A 27,262-nucleotide genomic window follows, 5' to 3' on the forward strand; every position below is an offset into this window, starting at 1 on the left:
CGGTGACGGGGAGGAGGCAGAAATCTTTAATAAATAGATAAATAAGTGTGTGGAGAGTGCTGGGAGTTCAAGAGGCGGGTGGGAGACAAATCATTTTGGCTTTTGTTGTTTGCCATTTAATCATATACATTTCTGAATGGGTACCAAGTACCGATGTCACGGCTACAGAAAAAGGATGACTGTATGAAGAGGTAGCCAATTCTTTAGCCTTCCTTCCATTGGCACAGGTTCCCTTCCCTTGAGTCTGTGGGTTTGAATTCACTTGTAACCAACAAAATTGACAAAAGTAGTTTTGGGGACTCTGGCTTTGGAACCCAGAGACACCATGTAAGTCAACTACTGTGAAGGTTTAGGTTCTTAAAGGAAGCCTGGGCCAGGTGTACAGGCATGGATCAACCAGACTAAGTACCCAGGCCATACGTATCTACCAACCAATCCACTTAAAACTTAAACAACTAGACTTAAGAAGACACAATCTTTATGTTAATTCCTAGCTGCTGACTTACTTCCAGTTTATATCTGAGACAAGAAGGGGGCAGATGGAGGAACGCCACTCACTGTGTTGTGTTGAGCTCCCCCCACAACCATGTCTCTGAAAATGACTGTGTCAAACCTCTAAATTTTGAGGAAACTCGCAACATGATGACATTAATCCAAACAACATCACTTTGACAGTAGTAAAATGTCACTAACTTTGAAAGGCAACAGCTACTTTTCCCTCCTCTACAAATTTTGGTATTGAACTTCGGTAACATACTGGGATAGCACTTTTTTTTCCTTTTCTACTCTATTCTTCCTTTCTTCCCTCCTTTACTAAAAAAGTATTTCTATAGCTGATAGTGACCACCGGCCGATCAGAGGAGGCGTATGTAATCCTAGTACAAAGCAGAGGGCTGAGGGCTTCGGGCTCAGTACCTGTGGTGGGAGCGTCACCATTAGGAGGTGTGGCCTTGTTGGAGGAAGTGTGTCAATGTGGAGGTGGACTTTGAGGTCTCATATATGCTCAAGATACAGCCCCGAATCTCCTGCATTTCCTGACTGCCTGCATGACGTAGAACTGTCAGCTACCTCTCCAGCATCATGTCTGCCTGCACACCACCACACTCTCAGCTGCCACACTCCCTGGACATGATGATTACGGACTGAACCTCTGAAACCGTAAGTCACCATCTCAACCAAATATTTTCTTTATAAAAGCTGCTGTGGTCATGGCATCTCTTCACAGCAACAGAAACTAATTAAGACAGTAAGAGAACACATACAGCCATTTACACAAAGGCCTTAGAGTTTACAGTAACCAAAGGAAACATATACCAAACAATTTTTGAAAATTCAGTCCAGATACAAAACTGTTGTTTCCACCACAATATCTAAATCGAGTCTGCAGAAAGAGTAATGACCACTTACAGTGGTATCGTTATCATTTGCCATTACTGATACAAAGTCATCGTAGTGGGAAGACCTACAAGGGACATCTCATGACTTAGCCTGCTTGCCAATCACTACATTATTAACCAGCTCCTGCTTCCTAACTCATAGTCGGATTTACAGTCAAAGACTGAACCACATACTACTGTAGTTATTAGGCTGCTTATCCTGAAGACATAGAAAAATGCAATGCCCACTGAAATTCGGTGTTAATTTACATTTTGTTATCAATGAACCATCCCTTCATCCACTTATTTACTTGACAGCTACTTAACAAAACACCTGCAGGACACTGTTCTACAAACAGGAAGTAATGCAGTGATAGGATGATTAGGATTCTCACTCTCTTGCAAATCTTACTCTAATGGCAAGCATACAGCACACATTAATTCTTACAAGCAGTAACTGAGTGGGCAATGTGTTAACAATTTAAACCATTTAATGATCACTAAAACAACGCCCTCAAGAAAAGCAACCAAACAATTTGATTTATTCCTATAAAATTCTGAGGACAGTCTGATTTTTTGTTTGTTTTTTTTGTTTTGTTTTTGGAGACAGGGTTTCTCTGTGGCTTTGGAGCCTGTCCTGGAACTCACAGAGATCAGCCTGCCTCTGTCTCCCAAGTGCTGGGATTGAAGGCATGTATCACCACCCCCACCCCCCACCCCGGCTGACAGTCTGATTTCATTCATTAAATAAGCATGAGCTCACGGGCTTCTTCGACATGGTAGAGTTTTCTATTCCTTTCAGATTCCATGCTACATCTGGGAATTTTGAGACCTTGTTACTGGCCCAGCTTCTTTCCTGCATCCTCAACTTAACAGCTACCACTGTGTCCCATCATCCCTCATTTCCATGCATGTATTTCAGAAACAGTCTCATACTAGCCCAGTCTCCACTGTCTAATGATAGATACAGCTCTTATTTTATCTATTTTATCAACTGAAGTAAAACATGGACCACTTTTAATAAATTTGCTTCCCTTGATTCATTGCAAAAGCCAGTAGCCAGTCAGCTGGCCTTCCTTCCTTCTTCCACGGGATCTCCTGCACGTCAGGTTAGTCTTTGACTTGCTATGTAGCAGAGACTGGCTTTGAACTTCCAATCCTCTTACCTCAACCTCTGTTAATATTATAGGCTTATGCTACTATGCCCTGCTGGATTTCTAGACATGGGATTTGGAATTTGTACCAGTGGATTCAACTGTATACAGATCTTACTGGAATCCATCACTCCAAGCCAGTCAGAAGTAGAGAGAAGCAGAGAGTAAAATTCTATAAGACTTTGCCCCTGCAAAGTTGACATCAGTGGCAGCTTAAAAATCCAGAAGTTCATTAAGTTAAATCACAAAAGTTAAAATAATTTAGAATGACTAGTGGGATGTTACAGTTTTTATGTAAAAATGTGTTATTTCAAAGATCATATAAGTCACATTCTTTATTCACAATCAGCTCTGCAAAACCTTTTATTCAGCTTTTCAAATCTGTATGTCTTGGCTCTTAAAGGCTCGACGAGATAAGAATTTCATTTTTACCATTCTTCAGCATTTTTCTAAAACCATTTTATATGGTTGGGATGCATACTAGATCACCTAAAACTCCCAACCGGAGACAATAGATTTGCTTAGTCTCCACTCAATTTTTTAAAGACTATTGCTTGGGGTCAGAGAGACGCCTCAACAGCTAAGACCCTTTGTTCTTTGTGCTGAAGACTCAGGAAGAGTTTCCAGCACCCACACTGCAGCTCACACCCATCTGTAACTAATTCCAGGAGACCCACCACTCTCTTCTGGCTTACATGGGCAACAGGCATGCACAGTCAAAACACCTACACAGGTTAAATAACCTGTCCTTGAAACAGTCTTTGTTTTTCTTGTTTAGTTGCTAAGGAAGCGGCAGCACTCGTGATGTAATACTTGCCTGCCTTTTAAAACCAAAAGCATGCTAGGAAAAGTAAGTGTTTTATAGAAACCGTTAGGAAGGAATACCCACCACGAAGATCAAGAGAGCGCTTATCAATAAAGAAAGTGAGAAAAAGGGAGGGTTTACTATAAATGAGTGCCCCTGAAAAGAGGCACTCAGAACAGTGCGTCCTAATGACTTAAGGACAGCGTAGAATAATGCCACAGAGCAGCTATGTGACAGGAAAAGACTCTGAAATTAAGCAGAGGTCCTCAAGTGTGTCACATAAAATGAGTAATTCGGTCTGAGAATTTATGATTTGAAAAAGGTGGGAGTGTGGGTGAGAGGGCACTTGCTGCCAGCCTTGATGATCTGTGTTCAATTCCTGGAACCCGCATGGCAGGAGAGAACCAACCCTTCCCAGATGTCCCCAACCTCTATATGCATGTGTGGGTGTCCATCACACACACACAGACACACACACACACACACACACACACACACAAATGCCAATAAATTAGTGTAGAAAAATTAAAGAAGAGCTAGCAAGCGGAGAATCAAGTAAATCACCGCGTTATTTGAGAACATAAAACACAAAGGAAATCAGGGTCCCGCCGTCTGCGAGACCTCCGGAGGGTCTACAGACTCTCACGTGGAAAAACGGGATTCTACTAATAGACTGGGTTACCGCGACGCAACACTGGGCAAATTCAACATTAATTCTCAACACAGATTAAAGATTTCCCTTTCCTGCAACACTGAATCCATTCATGCCATCACAAGGGGTGGCAGAGCGTGAAATACAGACTTCTCATTTCATCTGTGCAATTGGCAGTTTCCTCCATAAAATTATAGTTTCTGCTTGAGGGCAGGGGTTAGTTTTGCTAATAATTTCCATTTTTCTACAGTCTGACCGTTTAATAGTTTCATTTGATTATGTCAACCCACTAATGTCCAAAGTATAGGAATAACTTCCTCCTTTATTATTGAGAAATTGCACCCAAGAAATATTAATAATTTGCCCATTATCACACAGCTAGTACGTCGAGGAGATAGGGAAAAAAAAAATCAAAGTCTTCCAGCTCCTAGTCCATGAGTGGTATACTTCTACTGGGGAAAAAGTCCAAGCATATCCAAACCCACACTGGTAATCATGAGTCTTCAAATCCTCTCTAATCAACCTGGTGGATCTTGCTGTGTTTCTGGAGGCAATTTTCAGACACCGTATCTTCATCTACAGGGTGGGACGGCTGGGGAACATTTCAGTGTGAGACCACTGTGTGGATCACATTTCAACAAAGACGCTCGGCAAATATACCTCTATTGTCTCAGTATCCATCGTCCTACTTCTGATCTACCTTGGAGAAAAACAACTCAACCTCTTTCTCTGACATTCTTTCGTGTAATGCAAATGTTCCAAAGGGTTCTTTCCTTAGCACCCCTTTCCTAGGACATCATTCCTTAGTTAAGCATTCATTTCCTTGTCTCTGGATATGCATTATCACCAGACTCTGCCTCAGGGATCCTCCAACTAGAATTAGTTGAGGATGATGGAAGTGGTCTATGTAACAGTTAATATAAGGGAATAAATATGTTCAAATTGCCACACGAGGTGCCAAGCTGTCAAGACAGGAACATACCCAAGAAGAGGCCATGTTAAAGAGCACACCAACAAGGCAACCTGAAACACTGGCCCTGAAATACAGGAAGCATTTCAGAGTGGTGCAGGGAGGGGCCCCAAGCTGAAGTTTATTATTTCAAATAAAGTCAAAGAAACAGATGTAAGAAGGGCATCTTCTGGAACCGGAAAGGTCTGTTTGTCCACAAACAACAAGTGCACAGAGGACACATGGAAATACTATTAAGGCAGTATCAATAGTGAAGACAAGCAAGGGGAGCCAAATCATTTTCAAACATGCGTATGTATTTGAAGGGTCTTACTCAATAGACTTCACGTATACCTACAATAATAGAACTAAAACCCCCAAATCTTCAACATCAATGTTAATCCAAAATATCTGCAAAAACACAATGACTGTGCTTTCTATGTCTGTAACTGCTGGCTGGCAAATACATGTTCCCTAAATAAATGAAAAACAGTAAGTTACATTAGGCACCCTGAACATGGACGGTTCTTCAAGAAGACCCAGGTTTGATTCTCCAGCACCTACATGGAAGCTAACAATCATCTATGATTCCAGTTCCAGGGGATCTAACACCCTCTTCTACTTTTCATAGTTAGCAGGCACATACAGGGTGCATATATGCATATACATGCAAGAAAAACAACCATACACAGAAAATATGTTTTTTAATTCCTCAAGAATAAATAGTTAACAGTGAAGCACTATTTTTAACAATAGAAAAATACTGCCCTTTGGTCTATTTGTCCAAATGTGTAATCAGCTTTTTATAAATAAATAAATCTCCAACGGTGTGTATTAAACAGCAATTCTATCAACTAAATCTAAATGAAAAGAATACTAAGGCACGCTTTACCTGTGAGCTGAAAACAAACATTCCGGTGTAATGACAGGTTCATCCCACTGCTGTCCCCTAAACACGAGCACCGAAATTACCCAGGAACACGAGTAAGGAAGGCAGGGAGGGAGGGAAAGGATTTTCAAGGGGAAGCCTTAGGAGACGGTGTCACTGCAAATGGGACACTCTAGCCACACTGCTGGGACACACATCCTGGAGACTCACCAGGCTCGGGAATGCAGGCAATGGGTAGGAAATGAATTAGAAGCATCATTCAAAACACAACAACAAAAAAAAAAAGTAAAAAACAAACAAACAAGGATCCATGTCCACAGATGGTTCTCAAACAAGAAGAGCAAACATCCTGAGAGTTATTCAGTTATTCCAGTGTGTCATGACAGGCTTCTACAACTTCGCTCCCTTACCCCATTCACTTCTAGCCCATGAATCCCGTGAGTACGTACTTCACACACACACACACACACACACACACACACTGAAACCTCAGCGTCACCAACTTCAACTCCAAGAAGAGAATGAGAGGCATGCCACTGTCGAAACACCCGTTTACGAAACAGCTATGACAACCCCAACTTTTCCAGAACTCTGAAGGGACACACGTACTTTAAACACTGAACTTTAATTGGAGACCCAAAGTCTTGCTCTTCCTGTTTTCACTGAAGTCAGCCCCCCAAATAGATCATTAACCCACAAAAGGACACTTTTATCAATACGGATTTCCACAAACCGACACCTCTAGCAACCTGGCTTCACATACCACGTTTTCTCGGTACTGAGCCATCTCTCCAGCCCAACAGGCCACACTTTTCCTCTCCTTTCACACGACATAGTGCTAAGATCTTTACAGTGAGAAAAATCAGAAGCAGCTCCTTAAATAATCACTGAGCTGCACATCTCATTTCCTTTGCTTTTAATACGGGACTAAATACTAATCTAATAATAATGCCTTAGCTTGCAGAGCCAATACTTGAATTTGAATCATTTTTCCAACAAAGCTTAGGGCAGCATAGGTAGCACTTGGCTGTGCCTCGCTGAGCTGATCATCCAATGACAGCAGAACCAGCTGAGTGGCTGAGTGTTACTAGGTATCTTTCCTACAACTGATTTTTAGAAAAACCTTCTTTCTTTAACACTTTTTGAACAAACGGAGCTCAAGTGTTCACACATATTGTAGCACGAATAATAATAACCAGAGACAGATATTGGGGTTCAACCTGAAGATCAGAAAAGCAAAGCAGCCAGCCGCTTACCTCTACCTCAGATCCAAATGGCAATCCTGCCTCCACAAATCCTCAGACTGAGACTCAGCTGAGAACTGTCTCCTCCTGTTTTATATTCCTTTCGAGTGCTGGGATTGAAGGTGTGCACCACCACATCCCGGCCTCTACTGCTAACGAGTGTGGCTACTGGGATTAAAGGTGTGTGCCACCACTGCCTGGTCTGTGAGGCTGACCAGTATGGCTGTTTTACTCTCTGATATTCAGACAAGTTTTATTTATTAAAATACAAATGAAATATCACTACAACATATTAGTAATATGTCAATGTCTTTTAATATAGATCAACTTGTATGTTTTTAAGGGAAAATTTAATCTATCTGCATACATCAAGTGATACTGATCAGTGTTTTATCTCCTTTACCTACTCAGCAAGTTCGATAACTAAATTGTCACAAACATTAGTAGCTTTATTAAACTGGTCAGGTTAAATGCGAGAAAGCAGAACCTGAAATAAAGACCAGAGATGGTCTCCTGCAGTTCAAGCTGGACGGGAACTTGCCAAGTAGCTGGGGATGACCTTGAACTCCTGCCTCCACCGCCACCAGAGTTCTGGTGTTTACAAGCAAGCACCACCATGCCTGGCTTAGACTGACAAATACATTTTTTAAGAGGGAGGGAGGGAGAAAGGGAGGGAGGGAGGGAGGGAGCCAGCCCACAAGCAGCCAGGTATAGTAGGACATACTTTAATCCCAGCACTCAGGAGGCAAAGGCAGGCAGATCTCTGAGTTCGAGGTCAACCATGTCTACAGAGCTAGTTCTAGGTCAGCCAGTACTACAAAGAGAAACCCTGTCTTGAGGAGGAAAAAAGAGCTACTTTCACAAGGTTAGCAATTCCCTCTGACTTGCTCATTGCCCTAACCTGTTTCTTTTTTCTAGAAGTTGTCTGGCACATAGTAGGCCCTCAATATACACTTGGTGCATAAGCAGACTGCTGATAAAAACATGTTTTAGTTCATCTCTGTGTTCTGTTTCAGGATGGCAAACAGAACTCATCTGTGGAATGCAAAAACGCCAACCTTACAGTCTGATTCTGGCGAAGGCTCCAGACCTCAGGATTACAAACTGTAAAATAAGAGAAAATCTATGTGCAGGGCACTACTGGTTCATCAAGCCTGAGCCTGGGAAATATCAAGTGCAGGAAGGCATGACTTCTGCTGTGCAGGCTCGGAGTGCTTGGACACCAGCAGTAACAAGTCTGCCTTTCTGGTAAATCCATCAAAATTAAATCTTAAAACTTCTGTGAAAACTAATATGTTGATTGTGCGCTTTCAAGCTTAGAGGCTTAGCTAAGTGTGGACAGGGACTATAATTACGATCAATTACTTCTGGCTTGAAGGCCTGTAAAAAGCATCTGTCCTTTTTAAACACTCTCAAACAAACAAACAGGCTTAAGGGTGTAAAACTTGCCTCAGGCAGGACATAAATTACAGGTTGGGGGGCTCATTTTTTGACACTCTCCCTTGGAAGAAAAGGAATTATTGTCACCTGTCCTGGATTTCCTAACATCGCCCCCCCTCCCCAGAAAAAGAATTCCTAGCTTAGCCAAGCGAGTCATGAGGGCTGGGAGGCAGGGCAGTGAAAAATAAAAACAGGAAGGAAACCAAAAGGAAATGGAGATGGCGGCTTGTGAGGATGACATCACTGGTTATGACACTGCGGACATTTCACTAATCTCACGTGGAGCCTGCCAACTGCCTTTGCTAACAAATTCAGGGTATGGGTACCCAAGCAGCTTCTTGGTCCTTGGGGATTAAAACATTCCATCCTCCAGGAAGCTCCTTAAGCAGAAGACGAACAACTTAGAGCAGCTTCAGGAAGTCCTGGAAACGGACCAAGATTCACCAGGCACACCGTCCTGCCTTCGAAGCTGAGAGTCCCCCTCGGAAGGGCAGTCATGCTGCCAAGAAGACCTCCCTCAGTGGAGCTGAGCTGCAAAGAGTCTGAGACCAGCTGAGGCATCTCAACTCTCCAACCTGTGAGCTGTTCCCTGCAGCGTGCTCCAGGCTCCCAGGTTTGTAAGCTGTCACCCAAGCTAGGGTGGGCTTCAGTGATGCAGCTGTCTGTGAGTCACTTCTGCTCCTGTTCCTTAAGCACCCCTCGCCCATATTTCTGTAAGAACATTGGACTTTGTTGGTGTTTGTCCTTTGTTTGCAGGGGGCTTCCTATCTGGGACGAGCAGACGAGTGTGACGTGTGGCCCCAGGAAGAGACTTGCCATAACAGTCCGGAGTGTCCAACACCAATCTGATTTGTTCGGTAAAAGTGTCGGATAATGATCCTGGGGGCCCGGAAACCTCTGACGTATTCAGGTACCTGAAGTGCCTTTACATTAGAGGGCTTTCACCTACGTTCACTTTATCCTCATAACTCTAAGTAGGGAGGGTCACAAAGGTAAAAACAAACTTGGCAAGCATCTTTTCTTTTTACTTATGAGTAGATTCTAATGAAATTCGCAGTTCAGAATCCCTTTATGGAGTCAACTAAAACTGTCAAAAGACACACCAATTTCATGAGGATAAAACAGATGGGATGACCTCAGCAGCATAACAGAACAGCCTTCTTCTGATTCAAGAATTTATAACGGATTGCACTCAATAAATGGGCCATGCAAGGGCGCTTGTTTAACGGCTCTTCATTGGAAGAACTTTATTTGTATATACGATAATCACCCTTAAGTGGACCCTACACAGGTAACAGAGAGAATAAATTTGGTATTAAATCCTCATGTTGGAATTCATCCTTTGGTATAGCCTCACTTCTCTAGGATAGTAACTGAGAGTCAGCATGAGCCACCTTTTCCCCTCCATTTTATTACAGACCCGCCTCTCTCTCTCTCTCTCTCTCTCTCTCTCTCTCTCTCTCACACACACACACACACACACACACGGCAACCTATTGCTTTTAAGTAAATTCTGCCTTTCTAGGGAACTAGAAAGTCTCCAAAATCTCACTATCTTTTGTTGCCACACCCCAGCCCCGTACCTTTGCCACATAGCATAAGGATAATGAAGTCCTATTTTTCCAATGTCTTTTTTACTTATTTATATATTATGATTCACTGCTGCGTTCTGGCCTGAGTCTGACTATATTGGAAACCAAGCACTACAAAAACCTCCCAGGATTTTGTAGACTCAGGGTCTGTAGAGGGCTTGGTATTTCAAAGGTCAGTCTTGGGTCTCTCCATTTTGATGACTAATGTTAAATTGCTTGACTTCCTACAAAATATTTGGCTGTTCTTATTTACTTAATTTCATCCTCAGGACACACGGTAAGCACATAGTTGTTGCACCAAATCCCCACAGGAATGAGAAGACAAGAAGAAGACCCCAAGATCATGATTCTCCTACACACAGAGTTGAGTGAGAAGGGTAAATCATCGCTTAACTTGTAGAAGGGTCTGCACATCTCCCTTTTAACTCTGAGCTATGCATTTGTTTAATAACCGGGAAACCCCAGCAGGCCTGAGAAAACACCATTATCCTCACCGCCTACGCTGGCACTTCACAGGAGAGCTGGTTAGAAGGCCGCCCCACCGCTTGCACAAGTCTTCCAGAGAAAACAGGTTTTAGAATCTAAGAATTAACACAGTGTGATTCACATCTAACCCTTGGGAGGGGCAGTCTAAGGCCATACCAGTCCTCAGACCTTGAATGACACAATCAGTTAGGGTTTTAAGAAGGCTCCTCACCCCCCCCCCCCCCCATCCTTCCCGCCAACTCCTCTTCCTTTCTCTTTTCAGTCAGGGTCCTTTTTAACACAGGCTGGCCTTGAACTATGGATCTTCCGGCTCAGTGTTCCCAGTACTCAGCCTTAGAAGACTTGTTTTCAAACAATGTTTAACACTAGGCGTCAGTATTGAAACTTCTTAGACCATCAGAAGTCATTATTCTACATGACTTCTACATCTTTTTTTTTTTTTAAAAAGAGCTACCACTATGCTTGCAATTGGCAAACATATTCTTACACATTTCAACATTTTCTTAAACTTTCTATTAGGCTCCATCCTTCAAGTTTCCTTCTAATTACCTCTCTCATTCTCAGATTCTCAAAAATTCCCCCACAGACGGCAAAAGTAAGTAAAGGCTTGAGGGACGTTTCTAGACTGTCGTCTGGTTTTGTCCCTAAAAGACACCCAACTCACCCCACCCAAGACCCTTGGGGCAAGCAATGGCGCGAAATCACTTGTGAGTTGCTTGGTTGCAGGTAAGCCATAGCAGGTCTCCTTTTCTGCTCCATCTGTCAAGGTCACCGGTTCTACTGGCAAAACTCTATTGTGATTGTAGGAGGGTCACCAGCCTCCCCTTGCCGGCACCTTCAAAGGCCAGGGCTCCCGGCTCACCTGACCACGTTGGGGTGCTCAAAGGTCTCCAGGTGCCTCAGCACCGCCACCTCGCGGATGGTGGAGAGCGGCATGCCCTCCTCTCCGGTCTGCACCCGCACGCGCTTCAGAGCCACGAAGCGGCCGCCGTTCTTCAGGTCGCGGGCCTTGAACACCTTCCCATAGGCGCCCTCGCCAATCTCCGCCACGCACTCATACTGCTGGTCCGCACGGCTCAGGCTGTCCTTCTCCATGCTGGCTGGACGCTGCCGGTGCAGCACAGAGGGTCCTGAGTGTGCGCTTGCTGTCTGGACGCCTCGGGGACGCCCGGAGTCGGACTCGCGGTCGCCGGGCTGGACTGGGCGCCCTCCTCGCCCGCGAGCCAAAGACGGGCGCAGCCGCCGCGAAACTCCGCCTAGCCGAGTCGCCGCGCCGCCGCCGCAGGAGAGTGCCGATCCCTCCTCTTCCCCCTCCGCAGCGACCGCTTGGTCTGCCCACAATCTCTGCACCTAGGAGGAGGAGACGGGAGGACAAGGAGAAAGTGCGATCAGACAGCCCTGGAGACTTCCACCGGCTTCCACCAGCTCCCCTCCTCCCCTCTGCTTGCCCGGGCCCTCCACCCAGCTGCCTAATCTCGCCGGGTTTCTCGGAGAAAAGCCAAGTTACTTTTTTTGCCCAGCAGGGCTCGTGCAGTCTTCGCGAGGAGAGGTTGCAGGGCCCCTCGGGGATGAGCGCCGCGCGGGACGGAGGGGGCGTGCCGAGCAGCCCAGAGTGTGCTGGGGCGCGGGGGAGGGGAGGCGCCGGGCGCGTCAATGTCACGGCTCAATATTTATACCTATACCGTTGTTCTCGCTGCCCTCCCCGACTCCGGGGCCTGGACGTGCGGGGAGATGGGCGTCTCCGGGGCGCCCGGGGTTCACCCTTATGGGGCAGAGGACTGGGGTTGGGGCTCTCAGGACCCTATAATCCGATGCTGGGAGTACGCGAGTCGGGGTGGTCAGACATCTGCTCGGAAATTGCTTCCTTTCTTTCTACTTTCAGCTTCTCTACCGAGAGACATTTAAAAGGGACTCGCATACACAAATGGTCTTTGGGGTATGGCAATCTTAGTGGGAGCCAGAATTCGGCCGGCCTCCGACTCGAAGGACCTCCCTGGTGGAAACTCAGAGAGGACAGACCATCTGGTAGGGGAGGGCTGGGGCTACTAGGGGTGGGAGAGCGAGGGGCCCTGGAAAGGGAGGAGTGTCGTGCTCCCCTCAACCTCCCGAGATCCCAAGTCCGTCACACTTTCGCTGGTCCTGTCCTGAAAGAGTAATTTCGGGACTTAGATAACCGGGACTGGTCCTTAAGTTTTCAGTTGACTTCAACCCGTGCAAACGGGTTGTAGCAACCGCCCTTACGACGGTGGGGGTGGAGGATTAACGTAGGAGTCCCGGGTGTGAGAGGGGGCTGCCCCTGGGACATGACGGCAGAACCTCCGCCCGGTGTCCCGAGCGCCTGGAGGTCGGTAGCTGAAAAGGTCGCTCGGCTCCCCGGGGACTGGAGGCCGCGTCCCACGCGCGACAGGTCGGGCCTCCCCTCCCCGTTCAGTTCTTAGGAAGACCGAGCGAGCTTTCCCGTCCCACGGTGGCCTCAGCCTAGGCTGGACCTTGGCCCACGACAGCCGCGTGTCCGGAACCCTGGGCCAGCATTTTACCTGCCCCGCACCCCTCCTCCCCCGCTCGCCCTCTGCCTGGAATTAAACAACACATGGCGGGACCCCCACTGGGTGCGGGCGTGCACTGCGCTGCCAGGGCGGACTCTCAGGGCTCTCCTGAGGGAGTTCCTGAAAAGCTGCGGAAGGAACCCCCAGACCTCGCCCGGGGGTCCGCGCCAGGTCGAGGGCCACACAGGTAGCGGGAGCCGCGGCCTCGGCGCCCGCCCTCCCCCTCCGGCCGCATCCAGGCCAGGCTCCCGGAGGCGGCCGCTGTCCCACCCCCGCGGGCCTGCACCCCCCGGACGCGAGCGGCGGTGCTTAGCCCCATCCCCTCCTCCACTTTTTTGTTGTTGTTGTTGCTTTCCCACGCTGGCTGAATGTGACTTGACCCCATTTCAAAAAAAGTTTGACATAGTGCTTCAACATTTCCGCATTCCTCCGCGACTACAAAGGCTGCAGCCGCCTCCTTCTGCTTTCTGTCTCTGCTCTCTGTCTTCACACTCAATGAAATCCTTCAAGAGCCTCTCCCGAAGCCTTGCCAAACGCTACAAGGGTCGCCACCAGCGCAGCGAGGGGAGGCCGCCCGCGGGACCGCGACTCGCGCGTGTGCGCATACGCAGATGCGCCCGCGCAGATACGCCCACGTGCACGGGGACTAGTGCGCCGCCGAGCCCCGAGCTGCTCTTGGCCAGGGTTGCATTTGAACTGCAAATCTTTAAATAAGAAAAGTAAACTTGGGACACTAAGCAAGCCTGCGTGCGTGCTCGCGGGGGCTTCAACCCTGGTGGGCTGCGTGCACGCCTCCGTGCACAATACGCTCGCGGGGTCGCCAGCAGGAAGCCGACGTGAACGTTTATGCCTTAGTGGGGAAGATGGAGCCGGTACCCACACCTCGGGAGGCTTCAGAAGGAACTTGCTTAGGGAAAATAAACGTGGGGGGTGGAATCCCACCAGACGGTGCATTTTCAGCCTTAAATCTGACTGTCCAAGTGGAGTTCCTCTGGAGAAGTTCCATGAGAACTGAACGTATGGGTGGGTGTTTGTGCGCACGAATCTGTCCAAGTTGGCACAGGACCCTGGCTGTCGGGGTGTCCCTGGTGTGGGAGGTCCCTCTTGAGACCTCTAGCTCCCCCAGCTGACCCCCATAACTTACCCAGTCTCAGTGCTAAGGGGTTAATCCAGGCGAATTCCGAGGAGTCACACAGCCCCCCCCCCACCCTCATTACCCTCGCCCACCCACGCGAGCCCGTGGCTCCTTACCTGTGGGCCAGGGGCACTGGCCTCCCGAAAAGCTGGGGTGTCCGTCGGCCCCCGCACGTGCTCGCCGCGCGGAGCAGGTAACTGACTGCGGCCACGGCGAGCAGCGCTCTGCGGGCAGGGGGTGGGCACAGCGGCGGTGGGCGGAGGGACGGCGGAGGGAAGGCGCCGCCCGCGGGGAGGCCGGGGAGGCTCGGGGCTCTGGCCGTGGCTGGGGGCCCGTGGCCAGCAGGCTGCGCGGCGGGGCGGGGACCTACAAGTCCCGGGGGCCCGAGACCCGCCCGGCGGCGAATGTGCAAATTAAAGCCTTCCGGAGCAAGAGAGCGAGGCCCTGCCGGAGCTCGGCTCCCTACCGATCGGCTCCGAACGGGGGGCTCGGAGGGCGGGAGAGAGTTAAATGAAAATTTCCGGTTCTTACTGCAACCGCTCGAGTGGGGCGCGGGGGGTGGGAGGGTGGGGGGGTGTCTCAGGATTGAAATAAACTATGTGGAAGGGACCGGGTGGGATGCAGCGTCTGGAGTCGGCAGGGTTTCTAAACCCAAGTCCCCCTGAGTTGGAGTTTTGACAGGGTGAGGCGGGGGTGTCGGTCAGATGAGAACGGATGAGCAACAGAAAAAACGACAGTTATTATGAGGGGACCGTGCAGTGGTAGATAGCAACACTTTCCTACACGCAAAAACCGAGAGACGCTTGGCAGGATGCCTTACAGAAAAGAAAAATACTAATCTGTCCAAGCACTTTTCACTTTCTGCATGAGCTACGTTTGTTTTGTTTTCTTTCACTTCCTTTCGGCCTCAAACAGCCCTATCTTTTCCTTTTGGACAGAGGCTATGGTTTGGAAATTGCCAGACACTCTTGTGGTTAACGATCTACTTGAAGGGGCTGACGGGGTCACAATTATTAAGTGGTTGGAAACGGTTGAGGGTTCACTAAGGTATTTCTGGGGAGCTAAAAAGATTCCATTTCAGTATAAATAACAACTTCAAAATAATAGATACACGCACACATAAAGAGGAGTGCTTAAGTGCTTTATTGGAATTTTGAAATTTGAAACTTTGTAAGAATGTCTCCTTCACCTGAAAAAAAAAATTAGATGCAATTACTTCAAGTGAAAATGAGATTTTGGAAGGTTGGGGGAAGGTCTTCAAGACTTTCTACAAGGAGAAAAAGGAAAAATAACTTTGGAAATAATTCGGTGTTTACCAAATTCTGTATCTGTAGAAGATGCAGATTTTTTGAAACTTTTAAACATCTTAAGGCAAGAGAGAAAGAGAAAGTGCAGGAGGGGAATTTCTGTACTTTGTAGAAAAATCAAAACCAATAAAAAAATGCTTAAACTGTAAATATTACTTGCATGAATGTTTTGCCTTTTATTAGATCATATTACTAATTTCACAATAGGTTTTTTTTGCCTTTATAAAATTAATCCTGTTACAATGTGAAGTAAGACTAAAAGAATTAAGGTTGCTGTAGGAAACTACAGTTTACAGATGCATTGTAATAATTTTTCTTAAATAATAAAAAATTAGTAATGATGTGCTTTAAATTTAGCTTATAAAACACATTTTGTGATTGAGTACATCTTCTAAAACAAAACCCAGTTTTGAGCAAATTTTGTGTATAATTTAAAACATATACTCAAAGTAAATTATTAGATCTTATATTTATAAAAGTATTGAATCGCCAACAATCACTAGGCTCCGAGCTGGAGATACAGATGGAAGTCCTCCATTTTAATCACTTCACACTTCTCAGTGCTTTTTAAAACAAGATTAATTTGTTGGTAATGAACATGCTTATCTTATCTAAAAATAATAGTCAATAGCTAGCTCAAGAACAAACACATGGTGTCAGGAATATATTTAAGAAAATAAAATAATTTGTTCAAAAAATAATAAGTGGTGTCTTTTTGCAGAAAAGTGCTTAATTTTAGGCTGGGTAGTATTTTTAATTACAACATTTGAAAACAACGGTTACTACCTAGATTATTAATGTCATGATTTAGGTTACAAGATCACTTGGGCAATGTAAAAACAAACCCCCCCAAAAAATCAAACTCCTAACTATACCAAGTTTTAACTCACTTGATGTCCTCCTTTTTTCCTTCTATAACTTATGTTTTGTGTTAATTTAACGCCATCCACTTCTGCTGGTTATGATTCACATTAAGTACCAGCTGATTAAAACGCAAGATCCAAAAAAGAGTTCCAATGGCTCGCATTGAAATAACAAAACATACGATTGTTTTTGTTTATGGATAACTTCCTCTTTGGGTAGCAAGCTATCATAATAAAATTCCTGCACAATTTAAGAACTGTGAACCAAAATCAGACTCCTTTGTTGAGGAGTGTCCTGCAAATGAAAACACAGCATTCTAAGAATAATGACTGGACCCAGAGTTTTCATACTGCCTGTCATGTCCCACTATCGTAAATCAAAATCATCTCTGTAGGTTTTTGAAAATTTAGAATTCATGGATTTATCTCTAACCTGAGAGTGGAGTGTTCCACAAGGGATATATGTCATGTGGGAGCACTTTTATGTCAAACTGTGTAACTTTTTGTTTGCTCTCAAATAAAGATTAAAACTAAAAGTTTTAATGTATAATTTTAACCTTGTTAAATAAATTAGCAACCTATAATAGCAGCACCGGAATGTGTAATCCTACATCATCTCTGCTTTATGATGGGTTTCAGATGTGGAGCCTGGAAATGCAGTCTTTTGGTGATTCATTTTACACTTATTTTCATTGAAGTTTCATATATATGTATTTTTATCTATAAAACTCACCTATTTATTGTTTTGATAAAAATACTTTTGGTTTAATAACTTTAAAATGGGTTACCTTATTTTCTAATGCAATTTATATACACATATAAAGGTTACCTCTTTGTTCAATTATTATCATGAAAAACTTGATTTTTATCCCAACAGTAGAATACAATGCAAAACATTTTAATTCATTTTCTCCATGTCTTAGATATTTCCAAGGTATTGTCTTAAGTTTTCTTCTCAAATATAAAATTTTGTTTTATATTGGTTTTATATTTATAAAAAAGTTTGTTAAATACTTTAAGAAGAATAATTTCTTTTATCAACTTTTTCAGCTGAGAAATTCTGAACTTGAAATAATTTTAAAATTCAAGGTACTAAATAAATACATTCCTGCTAATGTGGAAATTACCTGGGCTTTTCTTTTACCTATGTTTTCTTTTTTTATTACAGTAGCATTTTATCTAACGTATTGCATTTGAGCAGTGTAATTTGAAAATGTGTTTATATTTGCCAGGAAGGAAAAAAATGTATCAAGTAGTAGCTTATAAATTTTAAGGAAGAAAAGCCCTAGTCACGATTATCTTTGGGAACATTCTGTTGTTGTGGTTCTACCTCTCTGTAATTATCTTCATGCAACATGTCTGCAGTATATCCAAGTTGTATAATTATCTCCTCTAGTTTTTCTCTTTCTTGATAGGCACACATGTCTTCCTTCTCCTTTGTGTGCCTACCTGTGTTGTTCTTGGCATATGGTTATGACATGTTCTAGACATGTCCCTAAGATCCTTTCACTGCCCATGCTAGAGTTCTGGATGATCTGAAAAGTAATTACGGAAATATACTTAGAAGAGATGACGATGACACTGGAAATTCATGCAAACCGTTTTCAATTTAGAGTGACTTAACAGTTTTCACTAAGTGAATATTCACAATTCCCCTGCAGATGTGGCCTGATGGCTTTGTTTCCATAGCTGCTTGAGCTCAAGGCTGTGTGGCTCTGCGGTGATTTCTTCAGATCCAGCAGTGAAGGTCCAACTGAGCAGGAACAGAGTGTGACAATGTGGGGGTCTGGGAAGTAAAAAGAGAAACAAGCCACCCAGGAAGAACTTCTGTGGATGGCTTGGCACCAGGGGAAATGGAAGGAGGCTCATGCTGAGGTTGTGGGGCCCAGAGATGGAGCCTTGCTGCCCAGGTATGATGTATCCAGGCAACCCGATCCTTCCAAAGTGAATGGGATTCTGTGCCTCTTCTGTTCTGCAATTAAATCCACCTTATTAAATACGACTGCATGGAGTGTGTATCCTTCATTTGGCTTATTTGTGTTGTCTTACTCTGGATTTTTCCTGAAAATAATACAGAATAGAATTTGTTGCAAAATTGTTGGAATGCCAAGCAGACAGTACAATAGCAGTTTGTGGTGCCAAGATTTTCACATAGATAAAAGAAAGGACCAAGTTCTAGAAAATCAGCCTTTAATTATTTGTTTGAAATTATAAATGAACCAACCGTCATTAATAAAATGTGATAAGTGGCAGTACCAACCACATCTAGAACCAGAGTGTGTGTGTGAGGGGGGGGGGGAGGTTAGAGATCTTAGGTGAGTGTACAGGAAAATTTCAAAGGCATCATGAAGCGTAACTGGGGGTGTGATATAGCTGATAACTATTAAAATCATTAGTGGCAGCCAGTCCTCAGAGTCCTTGAGATGGTGGGAAGGAGGACAGACAGTGTTCTGGGAATCTGACAAGTTTAAGTCAGAGTTCCAGGGACTCCTAGAAATGCTGATCAAAAGCCACATTTAGAAAATGTAGAGGAAGAAGCTGTGTCTTTGTGTTCCTGTTTTCTGCACCATCGGGCCATGTGCATGGTCTAAGATCTAAGATGAGCAAAGAAATAAATTTGTTCAAACTTACTCATAGGTTTGTAGCAACAGTTCCCAGGCACAGTGACTGGCAAGGATTTTATATATTTTGACTACGGAAAAATTAGCTTTGCAGCCTTTATTCTTTCTTCTTCAGTGTGGTGTGTATTTTCTCAGGGAAGTATACTAGAAGAAAAGTATACTAGTATAAAAGTATACTAGGAGAGCTTTAATAGACTCTAAGAAGTATTTCGTCGATATCAGCCTTTCTTCTCTGCCTAGATCTCCTTCCTTTTAGCCCTCTTCTCTGAGTCTTGTCGCCCTTTTAAAACTTAGCTCCTCCTGAAAACCTTTGACATCCCCTCACTTGGAAGATACCCTTTTGATTCAACCCCTTGAAGTCATTTGCCTTCTATGCCACTAAAAACATTTGAAACATCAGGAAACAGTATTGTATGTTCATTATATATATATAACAAGTCCCCTGCTACTTGGGGGTAAGATTAGTGAGTTTTGCAAGTATTGGTTATTAAAACATTAATTTTTTAGACAAATGTCTCCACTCCCTGTCCCTCAAAATTGCAGCCAATTTAATTTTATTTGAAAAAGCTAATATTAAACCCTAAGGTAAATCAGATACTGTATATCTCAGAACCCACAAATGCTGCAAATCATATTCGCCAATAACACAACTATAGAGAACCCAAATGTGGAGTCCTTAACTTCTAAGTCAGCAGCCATCTGTCTGTGGTCCTTATTCTGCCTCAGTGATTGTCACTGTACCCTAGGGACCAGTCATTGAACCTTTCTGACCCTGTGTCTTCATCTAACATTCAGGAAGAAAGATGAAAATAGTATGCATAGAGGGAATGAAGAAACAAACAGTTTGTAAGAGAAGGTTACAGAGATGTGATGTAGATCATTAGTCTGGATATCAGAAGACCTGAAATTAAATCTGGAATTGACTATAGATAAATCTGGAATTGACCACACTTTTGCTTGCCCTTGAGTCTTCAGATCCTTGTTAATAAATGATGGTAGACAGAATGATGTCTTTAGTTGATGTGGTTTGAAAACACTGTTCCTCTCCAGCATGTCAACACATGATGCCATTATTCCACACCTGTTTTTATAAATTCTCTAAAGATTAGTAATGCTGAAGGACCAAGATCTGATGTCAGCAATGGAGAGAGGTGCCTGAATTTCACATGCGAATTATATTGTGTCCCCTTAACTTAATTGTCTGGATTGTAAAGACAAAATAGAAATCAAGACTTCTAGAAAAAAAAACACTGACTCTAGTGTTTTCACTGGGGATAAAGAAGGAAGAGGCAACCTTTATTTGTCTAAAACCAAATGTAGAAAATGAATCAACCATCACTAAGAAACTGTGATAAATGATAATTGGACACCCAGAACCAGAGTACAGAGGGCCAGAGATCTCAGGTGAGCATAGGAAATTTTCAATGGCACCATGAAGCATGACTTTGGAGAATGTGGTGGCATCTGCAGACTGTTGTCTTCATCGGACTCTGAGGTGGTGGTGGGAACGTGAAGACAGTGAGTCAGCTGGGAATCTGACGAGCTTAGGTCATACATAGTACCAGGGACTCCTAGAAATGCTGATCAGAACCCACTTTTAGAATGTGCAGAGGAGGAAGCTGTTTTCTGCCCCCTCGGGCTACTTGCACACTCCAAGATCTTTTGTAGATGAACAAGAAAGGGAAATGTAGGGTTTTATAGTTGGTTATCATGGACTGTGTAGTAATAAGGGCAGCAGGGCTGCATTCCCAGCACCCCGGCTGCCTGCTTGGCTTATGCCTGAAATAACAACACACAAACTGTATTCATTTAAACACTGCTTGGCCCTTTAGCTCTAGCCCTTACTGGCTAATTCTGACATCCCGATCAACCCATCTCTAATAATCTGTGGGCACCGGTCTTAGCGGGAAGATTCTAGCCTATGTCCATCCTGGGTCGGGCATGTGTCTGCCCGGGAGTGGGGCATGGCGTCTCTCTCAGGCGTCTGCTCCCGAGAGGAGAGCTGTGGAGTCTGAGCTCACTTCCTCTTCCTCCCAGCGTTCTGTTCTGTTTACTCCTCCCACCTATCTTCTAACCAATAAAATGGGCCAAGGCAGTTCCTTTATTAGCCAATGACCTTCCTCCATCAGGACTGGAAGTCTGGCTTTGTTCTGCGACTTTTCAGACCCCTCAGTTTCCTTCACCCATAAGGTAAACATACTGTAACCTGCATGGTAAGTTAGCTGATAAACCTAGTATACACTCAATATCCCTGTCTCAAACTCTTTTCTGTTCTTTTTCCCACCTAGGGTCAGCTAATCATTACACAGAAATGCTTTTTAGCCACGTTGGAGTGTCTTCTCACTGCAAGAGGAGCACCCCCAGAAAGAGAACACACCCAAATTAACTTGAGCCTCAATAAAACCCTCCATTGTGTCTGGGCATGTGAGGAATGGAAGAGATAGTGATGGTCAAATGGAGACTTGTATTTCCTTGTTCAGATTTTAGCCCCATACTTATATCTAGATGTACCCCCAAATACTTGCTGACATTTGACCTAACCCCCTGCATTTTATGGCCTCCCTGAAAGGGCTCCTCCACAGTTACCAAGTCTTCTTGCACTTCTCTAGTTTATCAGTGAGTCAGCCTCTTTCTTAGCCTTTGTCATGTCTAAAACACTGTGTTTCCTATTCCATATGCTCTTAAAATTTGAATGGGATAATAAGTAGATTAGTGTGAACCTACTCACACTAAAATAATAATAATAATAATAATAATAATAATAATAATAATAATAATAATAAATAATAGTGAGCAATAGAGTGAATACTTGATACTTCTGAGCTATTTTTTTATAGTCAAGTCACATTGGTATAGACGCTTGCATACTGATACAAATTCAAATTACGTTAGTTGAATGGGATAACAGGTAGATTAGTGTGAGCTTACTCATGATAATAATAATAATAATGAGCAATAGAGTGAATATTTGCGAGCTATTATTATAGTCACTTTACATTAGTATAAATTCTTTTTTTATATATAAATTCTTATATATTGATACAAATTCAAATTATATTTGTTATACTGAATATTCTTCTATTTCTGCTTATAATATTTGTACACCTATGCAAACGTATTTTTGTCAGATTGTATGCATTTATTTTTCTACCTCTGTTTAAGACATATTGTCCTTATTTGCTGCATGGTTGTTTAAAGATTGTTTAGTATTTGATATGAAGTTTTAGTCTTTAAGTTATAGAGGTATTAAGTATTATAGGTCAATAGTCATCCATATTTGTCATACTTACAGTTAGACTAATCAGGTTCTTTATATACATAGAGATTGTATTCTGCATAGATAGGTAATCTTCAACCACTTCAAAAAAGTGTTGAACATGGTATTTAAATAACTTAGGCTTCTGCTGATATGAGACATGATTGCTCCTGGTAGCACCAATCTATTCCTAAGAGAATGGTGAGCACTGAAGACACTCCACTTGGAGCTTGTTTTCTTCTTGGCAAAACTGGACTTTGGGCAAGGACCTGCCCATGCCTTGACCACTGACCACTGACAAAATGCACAGTGTCCAGAGTGGACAAGCAGGATACAAGAAAAAAGACTGCCAAACCTTGCCAAGACAAGGTGAGATGGTTTTAAAAAATCTTCTTGCCTCTGAAAATGGTCTGTCAGTTACTCTAGGCCTTAGCCAAAGTTGGTTGCTCCAATGTTGCAATGAGACTTTGGGTGACTGCCCAGGCAGCCAATTGTCTCCATCATCTACTGCACATTTTGGAAGCTGCTTGATTGTACTTCCTGCCTACTCAAGTAATATTATCTCCCTTCTCAGGCCTTATGGGGTTGAAGATTAGATAGTCATAGTTACCTTCCTCTTATGATTTAGCCAAGTCATTTCTATCACAAGACTTAGACTCCTTAGAATAGGATAATTATTAAAACATTTAGCATATGTTCCTTTCTTAATATATTTTTAATATTTATTTATTTATTATGTATACAATATTCTGTCTGTGTGTATGTCTGCAGGCCAGAAGTGGGCACCAGACCTCATTACAGATGGTTGTGAGCCACCATGTGGTTGCGGGGAATTGAACTCAGAACCTTTGGAAGAGCAGGCAATGCTCTTAACCACTGAGCCATCTCTCCAGCCCCTCTTAATATTGTTTATACTGGTTGTAATTCTGATTTTTATACTTGATATCTGTTCTTATTGTATATAGTTTTGTATTGGATTTGGAACTCTCTTATTTAGACAAAAGAGGGAGGTGATGAGGAACCTCCTTCAGTCAATGACCTTTGAGAGGCTGGACCAGGTGGGGCATGGCTTTGGGTACCAAAAGGCCAGAAAGACCACCCTCTTGGCCTCTTCCCGCTTGCCACATCTGGATGTTCGATCCTGTTCCTGTTTCCTCATTGCGATTCGTGAGTTTCCCTTTTAATAAAGACAACCTTAGTATGCCGTATTCAGAGCTAGTGTGGGATTATTTGATTCGAATCTTGATCTGATGCATTCTGCATCATACTCTTGTCTTTATAATTTCCTGATATATTTCCATTTTTTGGATTCTGTCTTTGCTACTCAATGGCTCTTCACCAGCCATTTTCCACCTAGCCCTCTTAACCCTATCTGTGGGTACTGGGTCCTTTTACTGCACAGTTCCTGGACTTCTTTTCTCAAATGTGCTTTGCTCTGGAATGTATGGAATGTCAAAGATGATAAGCTCTTCGTGGGTTAGTTGTGGAGACTTTGATTTTTACCATTAAGTCATAGCCCAGAATCAGTGAACAGATGTTGATTACATGGGAGATTTGACACTGTGAGAAACAGATGCCTTCTGATAATTTCCTCTGCAGAAGTGAACTGCTTTTCTGGGCCACTCCGTTCTTTCCTGTGCTAGATTCCATGTTATGGCAGAGTAACTTAAAGGTTCCATTTTCTTGATTCAGCTCTTCTCTCCCATCCCCCCACTTCTGAATTGAACTATGTTGGTCTCCCTCATCAGGAGCACAAAAGAATGGTGAAGGAAAGTTCTTGATGCCGACTCAGTCTGACTTACATAACCACACTAAGTAGGAAGGAGCCCTGAAACCCAGAGAGCAAAGCTTGACCTTGATTTCTAAGCCAGGATTTGGGAGAGGGAAGGTGGTCAGTGGAGCAGTGATCATGGATGAGATGCCCAACACCATCCCCAGTTCCATGACTCCTGTTTCTGCACTTCCAGTGTTTCTCTAAAATTGTTTTACCCCAATTCTTCCTTGTTTAGCTGCCGTGACACATGACTTAAGGTTACTCCTTGGTTGATGCTCTTTTGTCATACATTGCCAGCTTTTCCAGTTGGCCCTGCCCAACATGGAGATATCTCAAAAAGCTCAACAATCAGTGGAGGAATTGTTCTGCAAACTCATTTTCACAGACTATCCTCTGTTAGTCACATATTGATTAAAAGGGCTCCATTACTCTTACAGGATCCATCCCTTCTGCCTTAGCCTAGCACTGACTGGCACATTTTCCTTTTCCCCACATTGAAGTCCAACTGTTGATTTCCTGACTCTCTTGAAGGAACACATGGCCTCTTCTTACTCTGTTAACCTTCACTTCTGGCTTTTCTGTTCAACTTCCAGTTGTTTGGGGCCACTGTTATCAATAACATTTCGGCTAAACCAGCACAGTTGCTTGATCCATCATCTTGCTGGAGGCGGATACTCCCACAGGGTGTGTGTTCTCTCCCCCATCTCTGACTAGGACTGACCTAGGATCTCATGCTTGCTGGGTCAGTATTGTATCAACCAAGCTCTATCACCACCCCTTTCCTTAACTCCTTTAGTGCTCCCCCTCTTTCACCTCTGCACATCTACTGTTTGACACTGAAGCTATTTTTCAGAGACACCCTACACACAAGGTCTTCACTGTTTGCTTGCCACAGAGCAGCTTTCTTGAAGAGCTTGGAACCTGAAGGCAGCACTATTGTCTGTGGGGTGTTGGTTCTCAGTCTGGCTTTTCAGAAAACCGCTTCACACTCTCCTCTCTTCCAAGTTTTCAGCACCTGCCTCTCTTGATTACCAAGATGTTCTTTTCTTTTGAGCACATTGAGAATATATAAGAGACAATTATGGTCATTCACGTCTTTAATCCCAGCATATAGCTGAGGCATAAGGATCACCATCAGTCCAAGACTAGCCTAAGGATTGTAATTGCTTTTTGTTGCTATAATAAAACACAAACTTAAAGCATTTGGGGGAGGAAAGGGTTTATTTCTGCCTATAAGTTACAGTCTATCACTGAGGGAAATCGAGGCAGGAATAAAGTAGGGACCATGGAGGAACACTGCTTACTGGCTTGATTAACCATCCTTTTTCTACAGCACAGGTCTACCTGCCTGGGCATGGTACCACCCACTGTGTGCTTAGCCCTTCCAGATAAATCTCAATCAAGAAAATTCCCCACAGACATTCCCACAGGACAATTTGATGAAGGCACAATTCCTCAGTTGATGTTCCCTCGTCCCAGGTGACCTTAGTTTATGTCAAGTTGATAAATAAAACAACAACAGCAGCAGCAGCAGCAACAAAAACTGGATCAGCACAGGCACATAGCAAGTTCCACAACATGAGGGCTGGATCAGATGAAGTGTCCACTCTCTCTCGTGCCTGCTTCCCAGGGCTGCCCTGCCTCCTTTCCCTCACAACCCCCTCTCTTTCTCTCCTCATTAGTCACTCCTCTTCTAGCCTCCAGGGTTCCTCTTTCCACTCTCTTATTTCCTCCCATAACTCCCCTGGTCCTGCATCTTTTAATATCATTTTCATGTTAGAGTTCCAAATTGTGCATTTCCACTCAAACAGCCTACTCGATAGTCCTGCATAAATAATACCCACCTCAGGCCTAATACTCACCCCAAATGATCTTTGCTACCCCAGGTCCTGTTTCTCTCACTTTTATTCATCTTGCTAAGTTCAAAAGTACAGTCCTTGCTTGCTTAACCCAAAAGCTAGCAACCATGTTTTCAGCCTGTTTTTCTCAGAACAGAACTGAAGCCCTTTCTGTGGTTAGCCAGCCTTACCTGCTCTAAGCCTGCTCCACCATTGTTCCCATTTCCCCTCCCTCTCCCAGCATGTGTTGGATCTGCAGATGCCACGTCACTGCATGTCAACCAGCTGAGCACATCATACCTCTGGGCCTTCACAGCTGCTGTCCTTCAGGCCGAATGCTCTTCACCAACACATCTGCAAGATTGCTTTCCTTTGGGGTTCACTCAAGAGAGGGACGATGGAGCAGTGACAGAGAGCCAGTCTCCTGAGCTCCATTCTCAGTAGCACATGTGTGTACATACATGCAGGCTAGAGTGCTCCTGTGCGCACACACGGTAATCAGAGGGATGTTCTCTGACCACTGTACATAAATTGCATCTATGCCACTGAACTTAACTTTATTGTTATTATTATTATTAATTAGCATTTACAATTACCTGACACACCGCAGACTTACATAGGTATTTCTTGCATATGAGCCTCCACCTCACTGCTCTAGACCACACTCTGGGGGATGGGACCTCTGCTGTAAATACTCTTGTGGCTGTAGATAAGTACTCATTGAATAGATGAATAAATGAACCCTCTTCCTATTGAAAGTCTTTTAACTATTCTGTCATTGACTGGGTGATAGCTTATTATTTATGAATATCTATAATATAAACCTTAGTGTAAGTTCCATATAGTTACACATTTTACACCCAACAAGCTTCTTTGTTGACCTTCTGCTGGGATGTACTGCTTACGGATATTTTGTTTCGTGTCCCAGAGATGAAATTAGATCTACAATAACTAAGACTGCAAAGTCGGTAGATGATTCCATTAGTTGAAATTAGTGCTACACTGGAATATGTGTTTAAGAAATGTGAATTTTATTTAAATCTTCTGCTTCTCTTATATGAAGAGTAGGAAAGTTCAGAAACTAGAGGTGGCCAGATTCAGTTTACCACTGGATCATTCCAGGTTCTTGCATGCTTCTTGACAGCCAGAGCAATCAGAGACTGCAGTCAGACTGGTTCAAATCCAGGTTCTGTCAAGTTAGCTTTGTGTCCTTGGGTAAGTTGCTTAGCTTCTTCAAGTCTCTGTTTCTTTGTCTGGGTTGATCATTCATTAGGTTCCTGTCTTGTGAGGTTGTCCTGAGGACTTAATGAGCTAATGAACATAAGACACCTATGG

At 43.9% G+C, this 27,262-nt stretch overlaps 1 protein-coding gene across 1 annotated transcript in view; it reads right to left on the reverse strand.

The window, feature by feature from the left end:
• Nucleotides 1–14,460, reverse strand: part of Cdk6 (cyclin dependent kinase 6) — a 191,356-nt gene extending 176,896 nt beyond the window's left edge. Inside the window, exons 1-2 of the mRNA XM_041675797.1 lie at nt 14,385–14,460; nt 11,450–11,937 (exon numbers count right to left, since the gene is read on the reverse strand). Of these exons, the coding sequence (XP_041531731.1) occupies nt 11,450–11,682 (233 nt within the window). The 5' untranslated portion in view covers nt 11,683–11,937; nt 14,385–14,460. The remainder of the gene's footprint in view (nt 1–11,449; nt 11,938–14,384) is intronic.
• Between the last annotated feature and the right edge of the window lie 12,802 nt (nt 14,461–27,262).

The sequence above is a fragment of the Microtus oregoni genome, unplaced genomic scaffold (genome assembly GCF_018167655.1).
Source record: "Microtus oregoni isolate MIOR12 unplaced genomic scaffold, Mior012 000026F_ref0000081, whole genome shotgun sequence".
Classification (NCBI taxonomy): domain Eukaryota; kingdom Metazoa; phylum Chordata; class Mammalia; order Rodentia; family Cricetidae; genus Microtus; species Microtus oregoni.